This window comes from Martes martes (assembly GCF_963455335.1).
Source record: "Martes martes genome assembly, chromosome: 18".
In the NCBI taxonomy this organism is placed as follows: Eukaryota; Metazoa; Chordata; class Mammalia; order Carnivora; family Mustelidae; genus Martes; species Martes martes.
In genome coordinates, this window is record NC_137906.1 from 14,886,129 (window position 1) to 14,899,140 (window position 13,012).

The window sequence follows — 13,012 nt, forward strand, 5'->3', positions numbered from 1 at the left end:
TGCGATGCACCTTACAGAGAAGAGCATGGACAGGCTGGGTTCAGGCATGACTTACATACAGCACTGCTGGCCGTGAGTTCAACGTGAACAAATCAACAACACATCAGTGCAAGTTGTCTTTAAACAGAAACACACGTAGAACAAGGTTAGGGGGTGACGGCTGGGCGTGACCAGAGGCTCCCAAAGAACCTGACCAGGTACCCCTAGAGCATCCGCTCATTCAGTTCGCTGAGACTTCACACAGTAACCCGCTGGGAGACAGAAAACCAACCACCTACATCGGGCGGGGGCGGGAGGGGGCGTGCAGGAGGGCACCATAGAACCGCTAAGGGGATATGGTCAAGTGACCCCATGAGAGCACTGCGGTGGGGGTCTCACTCAGGATATGCAGAAAGGGGACACAGTGAGGAGAGGCAGGGAGGGGACCCAGTGAAAGGATGCGGGGGGGGGGACCCAGTGGAGGGAAATGGTGAGGGGGGGCCGATGAAGGGACATGGTGAAGGGATGCAGGGAGGGGTGGTGGGAAGGGGTTGCGAGGAGAGAACACCGTGAGGGAACGTGGGAAGCGGAACCAGTGAGGTGATGCGGGGAGGGTCCCACTGACGGGACCTGCTAAGGGGACCTCTGTGAGGGGACCCGGTGAGGGGATCGCGGTGAGAAGACCCGCAGAGGGCACCGCGGTGAGAGGACCGCAGTGAGAGGACCCGGTGAAGGGACCCGCTGAGGGGACCTCGGTGAGGAAACCCGTGATGGGACCGCGGTGAGGGAGCCGTGAGGAATGCGGCAGCCCCGGGTAGCCCACTAGGCAAGAACAGGCAAGCTCTCCATTGAGAGCTTTCCCTAGGGTCAAGGCCCCTACCCGACTCGGGGCGCCGCTCCGCAGCGCCGGCTGCGTACCTCGCGGTGTCCCCTCTGCGGCGCGGGCTCTGGCTCCCTCCGCGCGCGGCTCCCCGTACCGCCAACGCTCCGCACGTCCGCTGGGTGCCTAAGCTTCGCCGCCGTGACTCAGCTTTCCCGCGCCGCGCAGTCGGCCAAGAGCGCCTGCGCGGAGCCACTTCACCGTGACTCAGCAGCTCCGAGAAGCTGCCGAACGGTTCGAGAAGGGAGGCGGTGGAGCGAGGAGTGGCGGGTCCACGGAGCCGCGGGAGGTCGGGATTGGCCGGCCGGGCCGTGACGTCCTCGGGGCGCGCCGAGAACGCCAAGCCTCCGCGGGGCGGGATTGGCCGGCCGGGTAGCGACGTTATCGGGGCGCGGCGGGCAGGCACGGCCGCGACGTCTCTCTGAGCCCTGGGAAGCGAATAAATGGCCGGAGCCTCAGCGGTATGCGGTGCTTCGCACTCCCGCGGGCTTGGACGGCGGGGCGCCGCGCGTCGGATCCCATTTTCCCCGGCTTTTTGGACTCATCCCTTGCGGCTGACCGCTGGAAGGGACATCCATCTTCCCGTCTCCGCCGCCTCCTGCTCGCCTGCGCAGCCACCCGGGCGCCCGACTAGAGCCAGGTCCGGGGACGGGCGCGGGGCCCCGGGTCGCACGGCGGGAAGGGCTCCAAGGTGCCAGCCGAACGAGCCCACGGCCGGGGGCTGGGCCCGATGAGACAGCGATGCGCTCACCTGCCGCGGGCCTGCGCTCCGGGGCGCGGGCAGTGGAGACGTGCGCGCTCGGGACCGGAGTGGGTGGGTGCTGGGACGGGAGTCACAGCGTTCTCTGAGGGTGTGGAGAAGCCGTGACTGTCGGGGCAAAGGCCTCTTCGGAGGAGTGACTCTGAACCACGATCCGAGGGGAGGAACGGGGCGGGGGTGGACTGGGGACAGCACGGCGGACGCTCCCCGGAGTGGTCCCTCCGGACCTGACTTCTAGGAGGGGTTCTTGAGAGGGTTGTGGGTGCTAGGTTCTGGAAGGGATCTCATGAGCCTTGTTAACGGACTCCAGTTCCCTCTGGAGAGCAATAGCTTCACCCTTCGTCCACCTGGTTTCCACGTTAGTTAAGCCCTTGCTCTTCTCCCACATCAACTCCGGGTTGTCATTAGGGAGCAAGTTCTGAGTAAACCTCAATGCATGAGGGAGTAGAGAACAGCAGGGACAGAGCTGAAGCTCTTCTAATTCCCGTGATTTGGCGCCTGGCAACGGTTTTGTGTGTGTCAACAAGTATACACACTCCATGAAACTGTGGCCCAACTTTTGGCCGGCGTTTGTGTAAGTTGAATATGGAAAACCCCTGTCAGCGTGAGTCAGAACGGTTTAAAGGAAACCTGAATTCCGGGTGAGATTCTTCAAGTAGGAAATTAAAAGACCCAAGAAACAGTGGCTGTCCTAATAGGGTGGATTCTGAAGGAGCTGATACTTGTACTCAAACTTCTTTTTCTTTTTGCTGAAAAGCACCAAGAATTTGTGATGCTTTAGTGCCCTGTGGGGGCCCTGGATGACTTGGGCGTTGAATGCTTTCTACAGAGCATGTTTATTTTCTTAGCCCTAAGTTATGAAGTCTGGGGACTGAAATGATGTCATCTTTCCTTACCTAACTGTTTAAATTCTTGTAGGTGATTCATCTCTCCGTCATCTGTGTTTGGACACTATCAAATAATGGAGTTCCCTGATTTGGGGAAGCATTGTTCAGAAAAGACTTGCAAACAGCTAGGTAAGCACTATTAAGAGAATGTTGATAGACAATGTGTGTTTTGTTGGCTGTTTAGTGGGGAAGAACAGACTGTTTTATTAATTAGCTATTCTCTGGGTCTTGGCTCTGGTGGCTTTTCAATATTGAGAGGCTGGCCTGTGGTTCAGGTTCTGTTCAGCATTGTTACTCAGCATCTGCTGAAGGCCAGGAACCAGGGCCAGGGCCAAGTGGATACAAGTGTGCTGCTTATATATTTGTGATATTACATGGGATGGGTCTCTTTTGAAAAGATAGCTTTATAGGGGCACCTGGGTAGCTCGGACAGTTAAGCATCCAACTCTTGGTTTTTGGCCCAGGTGGTGAGAAGGAGCCCGGAGTTGGGCTCCCGAGCTCAGTGGGGAGTCTGCTTAAGTTTCTCTCTGTGCCCTCCCCCTACCCCCTGCGGCCTCTCTCTAAAAGAAAGAAATTAAATTAAAAAAAAAAAAAGAAAGAAAAGATAGCTTTATAAATTCTTCAGTTTTGCTGGCATTGTGAAACTTATGATCCCTGATGTTTTTCTCACGTGTTTTTCTCCTCAAGGATATATTTGGTAGGCGTAAAGAAATCAGTGTAGGTAAATACCTGTTTAATGTGCTCTAGAATTCTTTTGTCCTAATCTTTAAAATGGTATTTTTTTTTGTTTTAGATTTTCTTCCCTTAAAATGTGATGCATGTAAACAAGATTTCTGTAAAGCCCATTTTACTTGTGCTGCACATAAATGTCCCTTTGCATTCACGAAGGTAATTTATCATATTTTATTACAAGGAGTCTTGTTTTTCATTGTTTAAAACTGTGCTGTCCAGGTAGTAGACATTAGGCACATATAGCTAATAATTTCATTCAAATGAAGTGAGACTTACAATCCAGTTTCTTAGTCACATTAGCTACATTTCAGTTGTTCAGCAGTCATATGTGGCCAGTGACTACTGTGTTGGACAGTGCAGATGTGGCACGTTTCCACCATCATGGGGAGTTCTAGATGGCACAGCTCTAAAGCAACAGGTTTCGTGTTTAGGGGCTCTCGAAGTCAAATTGTATCTAAACCTTCAAAGCTTGCTTTGCATGTTAAAATATTCTGTTCCTTTGATTCATTATGCTGAGAAAAACAGGAGTATCTTTGTGAAGTGCAAGGAATACTTGACAAGGTATCTAATACTTGACAAGGTATCTAATCTGGGAGGTATTAAAAATGCTTATCTGGGGATGCCTGGGTGGCTCAGTGGGTTAAAGCCTCTGCCTTCAGCTCAGGTCATGATCCCAGAGTCCTGGGATCGAGCCCCACATCGGGCTCTCTGCTTAGCAGGGAACCTGCTCCGCCCCCCCCCCCCCCCCCCGCCTACCTCTCTGCCTACTTGTGATCTCTGTCTGTCAAATAAATAAATAAAATCTTCTTTTAAAAAATGCTTATCTGGGTAACTTTGCAGTCTTGGGAATCTTTTTAGTGGCAAATAGTACCTGGTAGAAGTGGGAAGATGAACAGGACTCTAAGAAAATCAACCTGTGTGAGTCCAGAGGTGTGATCCCTCTGTTACTGACTCTGCACGTGGCCCCCAGTCTATATTCATTTTGTTTCTGGTGGTTCAGAGGTTATTTTAGTGACCTCTTTGGGTCTGTACTGCTGCTTCCCTAGTGGCAGTTAGAAACACGAATGACTTAGCATTATTACGTGCTTTCATTAGTGTTGGCCAAGGTCTGACCCTCCAGCATTTTCTAGGTGATCATGAGGGTGTGGGGGAGGGTGACTCATATTTACCAGGCCCCGATGACTAGGCCACACAACCCAGTTTATTGGTTGGCTGTGACCTCCCCATGTCTCTAGATAGGGAGAGTCTGGCTAGAGATCATTAGTAATGCTTTATTTCTCAATTTGGCAGACTTGTCACCTGACTTCTGGGTGACCCTTCAGCTCAGCCCCTACAGATAGTGGGTCCCATTAATTCTGTGATTATCTGTTTGGATGTCAGTTGTCACCTCTGTTTTCTTGCTGAGCTAAGTTTCTTTAGCTCCTGCCTTGGCTCTGAGGTTTTTAACTGCTGGGCATGCAGCCACTGGGTGCCTTGTTCCTCCCTCCAGAGCCGCATAGTCTTGGGCTTGGCTGGTTATTATGTACCTGAGAGCTCAGCCTAGCCGTGTGTTCCCTTGTCAGGTGAGTGAGTCTCCCTGCATGTGAGAGCCACAAAAGGATTAGATAGGCTGTTGGCAATTGAAGGGAACCAGAGGGTCTTTATGGCTAGTGTTTTCTTCTTTTTCTCCATTCTGAGGGCTTCGGGCTGCTTCACCACTCACTGAGATGATGCTGGACAGAGCCAGGCTGCCCTGAGACCAGATCAGTTTCTCCAGCTTCTCTCCTTGGCTGCCTTTTACTAATTGTTTCAGTTAGGTAATAGTCTGTCATGTTTAAATTCCACTGGATTCCACCTTTGGCGGCTCTATCCTGAATCTTTAGGATTGCCTTACTGTAAATCCTTTGTGTTAACTGTATCCCCTTCTAATGAGTAGTCGAAAGATCAGTGTGTGTACCCTATGTGATTTTCAATGCGCTGTGCTGTTGTACCTTTTTCTTTCGTGAGTTTTGATTGTCTGAATCTGGAATATTCTCTTATATCATTATTTTTAGGATGTTCAGGTCCCAGTGTGCCCACTTTGTAACAACCCAGTCCCAGTAAAAAAGGGAGAGATACCAGATGTGGTGGTTGGTGAGCACATTGATCGAGACTGTAATTGTCATCCTGGGAAGAAAGAGAAGGTAAGGACGAATTATGTCCACTCTGTGACTGTTGGTTTTCCCTAGCGGGGGAAGGTCGATTATCTAACTGTGGTCTGTAGTACTCATCATTTGTGTACAAAATAAAATCTTTGTGATGTGTCAGTGTTTCCCCATGTTGTCATGGCTTGGGTTCTTACGGTTATATGAACATACTCTGAATATCAGAATCTACATTGGGATTTGTTTCCCTTATAGGATTCTTACCTTTTTCTCTCAAGATGGAGCGTTAAGGTGCTTCTAGAATCATTCTGTTAATGTGTACTTTTCCTAAGCTCCTCCTAGGAAAACGTAAAAGGATACATAGAATTTGAACATTCAGCGTTCTTGCTTTTGTAGTGTTAGTATCTTTGTGAAAGCTCTCCGTTTGTTCATTTGGAGTAAATCATGTTAGGAAAAACAGTAGGCCCTATTCTCCACAGCAGGTGCTTTCAACTTGTTTGTTGGCTCCGACTCCTCCTGAAATACAATGAAAATGACAGGAAGCAGATTTTTTTGCTCGTCTTGTTCGTTTGGGGTACTTCCTTTTTCTCCAAGTGTGTGTCTTGTTGTCTTTTAAGTTTGTCTTGTTCCTTATGGTTTTGGGCATTGCCTGTTAACTATAGTGGGGGCTGAGCGTGGAGTTCCCTCCCCCTGTTCCCACGTGGTCCGGTCTCTTGCCACCCCTGCCCTCCCAGCAGGCATGGTGTGTGCTCCTGGACCAGTGTCCCAGTTCTCCATAGGTGAGAGATTCCCTCTGCACTTCTCTTATGCTAGATCCTAGTTTCCTGCATCTATCTCCCTTACGAGGGCTCTCTAATCTCCTGTGTCTTGTGTTTTTCTTTCTTAGTTTTCCCCTTATTTGGGGGGAGGCATATGTTCCACGTGTGAAGGACCACGGAAGAGAAATGGGAGGTTGTTTATGTCGCAGGGTCTTTTTTTTTTTTTTTTTTAAGATTTTGTTTATTTATTTGACAGAGATCACAAGTAGGCAGAGAGGCAGGCAGAGAGAGAGAAGGGGAGAAGTGGGCTCCCTGCTAAGCAGAGAGCCCGTTGTGGGGCTCGATCCCAGAACCCTGGGATCATGGCCTAAGCCGAAGGCAGCGGCTTAACCAACTGAGCCACCCAGGCACCCCTGTCGCAGGGTCTTTGTTCTCTGTTCCTCCTTGCTCAGCTGCCTGGGTGTAGCAGCCTGGCTTTAGAATCTTTGTTTGAATATTTGCGGGCGCTGGTTTGTTTTCTTGCCGGGAATTTCCCAGCTGGTCTCCATTGGGCCTTTGGGTCTCCATTGGGCCTTTGGGTCTCCATTGGGACCAGTTTTCTGTCTGGCAGCTTGGAGGCTCTCTCCCCACCCACCCCTCCCCTCCTCTACCCTGTCCCCGAGTTTGGAAGCTTCACCCTGACTGTTCCTCATGTGGATCCGTCCTCATCTGTCGTCCTCTGTAGACAGTGGACCCTTCCAAACTGGAAGCTCCTGTGTTTCCATCTGGAATGCCATTTTGGATTTTTTAATTTCCTCTAGACTCCTGTTCCTTGGGTGCTGGGCCTCTTGGATAGGTCTCCTTATTTCCTCTGTAAGTTTCCTTTCCCTGTGAATTCTGCATCCGGGGTGTTTCTTATGCATCCCAGTGAATGTGCTCCTCACGTGCTAGGCTGAAGCCGAGTGCTCACTCGCACGGCAGGGGCAGCGTGGACTCTTGCCTTTGCTGTGGGTCATCTGCCTGGTCCGCCTTCTGTGCTCTGTGATTTCAGGTCTTTCTCTTGGGCTAATCGGATTCCCCAGAGAAGGCATTCTGTTCCCTGCCCGGAGAGCGTGCTGTGGCTTCCAGAATTGTGGAGCTAGGTGGAGAGAACTCTCGCATCTCCTCTGCAGGGAGCGTGAAGTCCTTACTGCCTTCTGAGTGCCCATCCCATGTTTCTCGTGCTCCCCCTGCCCATTGCTGGCCCTCCCAGGCCAGCAGCCTCTCTCAGACCCTCAGCCAAGCGTGCGTCTGCTGCTGGGCTCAGGTGCAGCACTGCAGGTCTGTTCTCAGACACGCTGCCACTCCTGTGGTGGTTCCATGGCACCCTGAGAGGCTGCTACGGCCGGTTTCAGAGATGTTGGGAGTTTTGTTTATGTATAGGGGTGTTTCTTGACCTTCCCCACCAGCTTACAGTTTGGCTTTCTTGTATCTGCCAGGTTCATTATTACTTGAGTGCTTTTTTTCCCTAAAATCTTGTAACCGTTTTGTTTTTTTTTTCCTCCTTATCTTGGTCCTTGTGGGTTTATCCCTTTTCAGAAAATCTGCTTCTTGTCATTTTCATTGTATTTCAGGAGTCAGAGCCAGTATAAGTGTTCAGTTCTCCTTCCTTAACCACGGGGGCACCTGGGTGGCTCAGTGGCTTAAAGCCTCTGCCTTTGGCTTAGGTTATGATCTCAGGGTCCTGGGATCGAGGCCCACATCGAGCTGTCTCCTCAGCAGGGATCCTGCTTCCTCTCTCTCTCTGTCTGCCTCTCTGCCTACTTGTGATCTCTCTCTGTCAAAAAAATAAAATCTTTAAAAAAAAAAAAAACCTAACTGGGGGGAAAAAGTATATTGACATCCTTCCTTAACCAGAAGTCCAAGGACCCTCAAACTGAACTTGCCTTTGGTTGACAGCACGTAATGTGTGCCCTCTCCCCTCGGACTGCAGATTCTCAGATGCTCAGGCCTTCCTGGCGTTTGGTCTCAGCCGGCTCTACGGCTTGCCCTTCCCGAAGGCCCTACCAGGTTACTCAGGTTGTTGTTTTTCCGAGATGCCCTGCTCCCTCTTTCCTGTTGCTCTCCAAAATAAGCACATGGGCTTTGAAGGAGCTCGACTTCAGGAAATGGGCATTTGTCAGACTTAAATCTCAGTTTCCAGTCATGAATCCTGGTTTATAGTTACGAACTACCTGGTTATGTTACATTATTTCATGTAATAAGCGGAAGTCTTGTTAACCCCTGCTTGCTGTTTTCAGCCTCCAGCATGACAGAATAAGCTCTGTATGCCTTAGCCTAGCACCCAAAACCTTTTATTCACCAGCCAACCCCAGTCCCCCTCCATAACCCCATTCTCACTGTGAGTCCTTAGGGCTTTGCTCTCCAATCATTCTGGAACTTCTAAAACCTGCCTGCCTCTATATAAGACCACAGCTGTACTTGGCGTGCTTTCCTCCTGAACTGACAGGGTCAGTTGACAGGGTCTTCCTTGTTCGTGGCTCACCCCAGTTTCGGGACCCAAGCCCTTCCCCTGTCCCCACCCCTGCATGCCTGCGCTGTGTGCACATGCTCCAGTCGCTCAAGACAGCCCATGCCTACCCGTCTTTGCTGGAGAGCTGCCCTTGGGCTTCTAGATGGGTACCTTTTGGCCAGCATCCTTGCTTTACAGAGTCGGCAGTGCCTGGGAATTTATATCACTCCTTCACCCCATCCCTACTGCCCCCTGCAAAAAAAAACCCCGAACCCCAACAACATAACGAGTATAGAGACTACAGATTCTTCAGCTCCATGGAATGTCTCCAGAGCCCCTGGAACCAGCTGCCTTCTGTATAACTGGCATGATTCCACAGTCTTGGCCACTTTCTCTCTGTGTCCCTGGTCCCCACTCCTGTGGAGGGTTTTTTGGTGTGTGTGGTGTTTTGTTTTGTTTTGTTTGGCCTGAGAACACCTCCAGTCGTCCCACATGAATCCCCAACTTAAGATGCTGCTTTTGTGTTTGTTAAAACTTTGCCATCTCCTTAGTACTCACCTGTGTGCTTGGCAGATGTTTGAATGAAAACTTGACATCTTCATTCCTTGTAGCTAAGAACCATTTCTCGTTTAAATGTTGGTAGTCTTATTGGGGCTTGTTAAATAATTGCTTATTGAAGCAATTCTTGCTTTCTCAGATTTTTACGTTCCGGTGCTCAAAAGAGGGGTGCAGGAAGAAAGAGATGATGCAGGTGGCTTGTGACCAGTGCCGTGGGAGTTTCTGTATTCAGCATAGACACCCTCTGGATCACAGCTGCAAGCACGGGGGCCGCCCCATCGGCGCAGCCGGGTGAGAAGTGAGGCTGCCTGTGACGTGCTGGCTCATGTACAGGGACACCCATGGGACCGCCTGACCTCCATGGTGGGGATAGGGCAACTCTGATCATTTACTGAACTAAGTTGTTGAGGTGAAATATTTGTTGTAGGAGTTTGGATGAATATAATCTAAATTAAAATTAGATTTTAAATTAAAGTTGGATTTTAGTTGTGTTTTTTCCTGTGGCTTCCAAAACAAAGCACCACGGCCTGGGCGCCTTCACCAGCAGTTCAGTCTCCTTGCTCTGGAGGCACAAGTCTGAGACGGACGTGTGGCGGGGCAGGCTCCTCCCCGAGGCTCTGGGGTGAGCTGGTTCCAGGCTGCGGCTGAGCTACAAGTGGTTTTCTGGCAGCCCTTGGCATACTTTGGCTGTGGGCATCTCTCCTCCCAACCTATGTGTCCATCACTTAAGTTTTCCTTGTGTGTCTATGTCCAAATGTCCCCATTTTATGAGGACATGGTCATACTGGATTAGGGTCCCGCCCTTCTCCAATCTGAGCACATTTCAGCTAATTACACCTGTGATGACCTTGCTTCCAAATGTCACATTCTGAGATCTTGAGTGTTTAAGACTGTAAGACTATCATTTTGCTGGGGACGTAATTCAACCCTTTCATGAGTGGTATAACAGAGCACCTTTCCCAGGTCAGTGAAAACGTTTGCCTAAACTGGCTGTGGAATGCTAAAGTTTACCTTTTCGTTCCTGGTAGTTTCTCAGGTCGCCGCGCACGCAGCTCTCCAGGTGAGCTGACGAAGGGGTCGATGACTGTTGGTCTGACCTTTCTGTATAGGTGCGCAGCTGCCCGAGCCTCTGAATCCAAGCCGTCGGGAGCGTTAAACACACTGTCCACCAGTTGGCTGGCTCGGCGACTCAGGTATGGGTCTGGACGGCATGCATGAGGGCAGGTGCTTTGTACCGGGGGCCGTGGTTCTTGTCTGAGTGACCAGCGCTGCAACGTTGTTGCAGTACTGTTAACAACTGACCGGTTAAAATGATGTGCTCGTCCGTCGGCTCAGTGTAAGGAAGGCTGAGAGATCTGGATGTGAGTTTTCTCAGGCCCCGAATTACCAGCGCAGTTCATTCCAGCACGGACCGTATCTAGCAGTAACAGGTCTACGGCTGGTTGCCAAAATACCTTATTTAGCCTATAGCTTTTATGTGATCAGTTGCTCTTGGTTAATCAAGACAGACCTAAAAAAAATAAGCTATTCTTCTGTTCTCTTTCAGGTGGAAAGTAAAGAGGTGATGGGACTGTGTCAGCCCACAGTGGCATTGTGGCTTGTGTGTATCACTGTAGCAGGGCAGGTAGTGTTGGCGCTGTAGTGGCTCTATACTTCTCCTGGCAGACAGTGTGGAATGACATTAAAACTTTCCCAGTAAAATGTACGTGTTTTGGCAGAATAAACAGAAGGATTTTGATATTCTAAGTTAGGCTAAGCTACTCCATCAACCTGCTTTCTCCAAATAAAGTGACATAAAGGTTGATCTGGCACACTCGGGTCCTTCAGAGGGCGGCTCTGCTCTGGCCTGAGTCCCTCAAGAACAACCCAGCGTTCTGGAAGCCTCTGTCACTTACACAACCACACAGCTGATTTATTCTGTCTTCATCTTGTAGCTTTTATGGTGACAGGTACCTGAGCCCAGGAAAGGTGGGGGAGGCCATGGGCCTACTGTGTTAAGGTCCTTGTTCAGAGGTGGCCCCTACACACAGTCCCTGTTCCACTGAGCAAACAGCTCTGTGGCCATACAGACTCAAGTGCTGGGCTTACACTGACAGCCTCAGTCCATGAAGGAGCCCCAAGTCCTGTGACCCTGGGCACTGGGAAACTGAAGCAAGATGTCATTTGAGTTGGGTTCTGATCTTAACCCACTGGTCATCCACCTAAACATCCAGACCTCCCCTTGCTCCTGTTCAGGCGATGACTTCTGCTTTCAGAGCCTCAAAATGCAAAGCAGGGAGAGGCTTCTGTTCAGTTTCCATTCCAAAAATAGGTGATCAAAACTATTTCTGTGGGCTTAGTTGGTGGTGCGTGTTCTGGACCAGTGGTTCTCACACTTCCCAGGCTCGTAATTGTGTGGAAGGCTCCTCCGAAGGGTGCTGGGCCCCACTCCCAGAGTCTTCTGGTTCTGTGGGGCTGATGGGCCTTGAAAATTTGTACTTCTAGCAAGTTCCCAGCTGATGCTGATGCTGCCGGTTTGGGGACTTCTCTGTACCCGTGCTGTCCAGTACATGGTCACCAGCCACAGTTTATGGAGCATGGGAAATGCATTCGGCCCAACTGGGGTTGAATTTTTAGTTGCATTTAACTTAAAAGCAATTAACTTGATGTGCTTTTTAGAAAACTCTTCAGTATGTTAACTATGGTATGTGAGTCTTCTTTCAACTGTAAATTTTAAATACAGGCCAACCCTTTCTCATGAAAACATAATACCCAAATTAAGAATCAAAAACACTGAGCTTTTGGGGCACCTGGGTGGCTCAGTGGGTTAAAGCCTCTGCCTTCGGCTCAGGTCATGATCCTAGGGTCCTGGGATCGAGCCCCACATAGGGCTCTCTGCTCAGCGGGGAGCCTGCTTCCCCCTCTCTCTCTGTCTGCCTCTCTGCCTACTTGTGATCTCTGTCCGTCAAATAAATAAATTTAAAAAAACAAAACAAAACAAAAAAACCCACTGAGCTTTGAAGACAATACCAAAAAAGTATATGATTGTTGGAGTTATTATTTACATGTTGAAATGCTAATATTTTGGGTATGATGGATTAAATAAAGCAATAAAGTTAATCTTACCTGTTCTTGTTTTAACTGTGGCTACTAGAAACTTTGGACACAGGTAGGTGGCTGGCTTTATATTTCTTTTTTTTTTTTTTTTAAGATTTTATTTATTTATTTGACAGATCACAAGTAGGCAGCAAGGTAGAGAGGGAAGCAGGCTCCCTGCAGAGCAGAGAGCCCAATGCAGGGCTGGATACCAGGACCCTGAGATCATGACCTGAGCTGAAGGCAGAGGCTTAACCCACTGAGCCACCCAGGTGCCCCCTATTTCTTTCTTTCTTTTTTTTTTTTTAACAGTTTCGGGGTTTTTTTGTTTTGCTTGAGAGACAGAGTGAGCACAAGCATGAAGAGCAGCAGAGGGAGAAGCAGCCTGATTCTCTGCTGAGCAGGGAGCCCAATGCTGGGCTAGATCCCAGGACTCTGGGGTCATGACCTGAGCGGAAGGCGGACACTTAACCAACTGAACCACCCAGGTGCCCTCCAGCATGTTAAATTTTTTTAGTGTTAGAAGTTTGCATGCATTTTTTGAGAACAATGTAACAGTTTTGTGCTCTGTTCATCTGTGCAAGGTAGGAAGGGACTCCCTTTTCTTATCTGTTGGGGTGCTTCTGTGGCAATGTTTGAGAAGCACCAGGCAGTAGGAGGAGCTTCCAAGCAGGACGGGAGTGCATTTGCTCAGCCACTTGAGGAGGACCTGGAGCAAGCTGGAACCTGCTGGCTGTAGTTGACCTGCAGACAGCCACAGGGGTGATTGGGCGTGAGTGGTGTTCTATTA

At 49.9% G+C, this 13,012-nt stretch overlaps 1 protein-coding gene across 2 annotated transcripts; it reads left to right on the forward strand.

Moving 5' to 3' along the window:
- Positions 1–1,236: 1,236 nt before the first annotated feature.
- Positions 1,237–12,248, forward strand: ZFAND2A (zinc finger AN1-type containing 2A). 2 transcript variants are annotated; one of them, XM_080830706.1, is made up of 7 exons: positions 1,237–1,499; positions 2,538–2,635; positions 3,300–3,394; positions 5,272–5,400; positions 9,287–9,438; positions 10,257–10,340; positions 10,694–12,248. In XM_080830706.1, exons 2-7 carry the CDS (start codon positions 2,581–2,583, stop codon positions 10,710–10,712), a joined length of 534 nt encoding a protein of 177 aa, XP_080686832.1. In that variant the 5' UTR covers positions 1,237–1,499; positions 2,538–2,580; the 3' UTR covers positions 10,713–12,248. The 2 variants fall into 2 exon arrangements, with proteins under 2 accessions (XP_080686832.1, XP_080686833.1); XM_080830707.1 differs by lacking the exons at positions 10,257–10,340; positions 10,694–12,248 and having other exon boundaries at positions 9,287–9,618.
- Positions 12,249–13,012: the final 764 nt, after the last annotated feature.

What these genes read in the sequence shown, in the direction of transcription:
- ZFAND2A (XM_080830706.1), top strand. Translation starts at nt 2,581, where the DNA reads ATGGAGTTCCCTGATTTGGGGAAGCATTGTTCAGAAAAGACTTGCAAA. An exon ending in GTCCCTTTGCATTCACGAAG is followed by an intron (nt 3,395 to 5,271) that starts GTAATTTATCAT and finishes CATTATTTTTAG; the next exon opens with GATGTTCAGGTCCCAGTGTG. An exon ending in ATCCTGGGAAGAAAGAGAAG is followed by an intron (nt 5,401 to 9,286) that starts GTAAGGACGAAT and finishes TTGCTTTCTCAG; the next exon opens with ATTTTTACGTTCCGGTGCTC.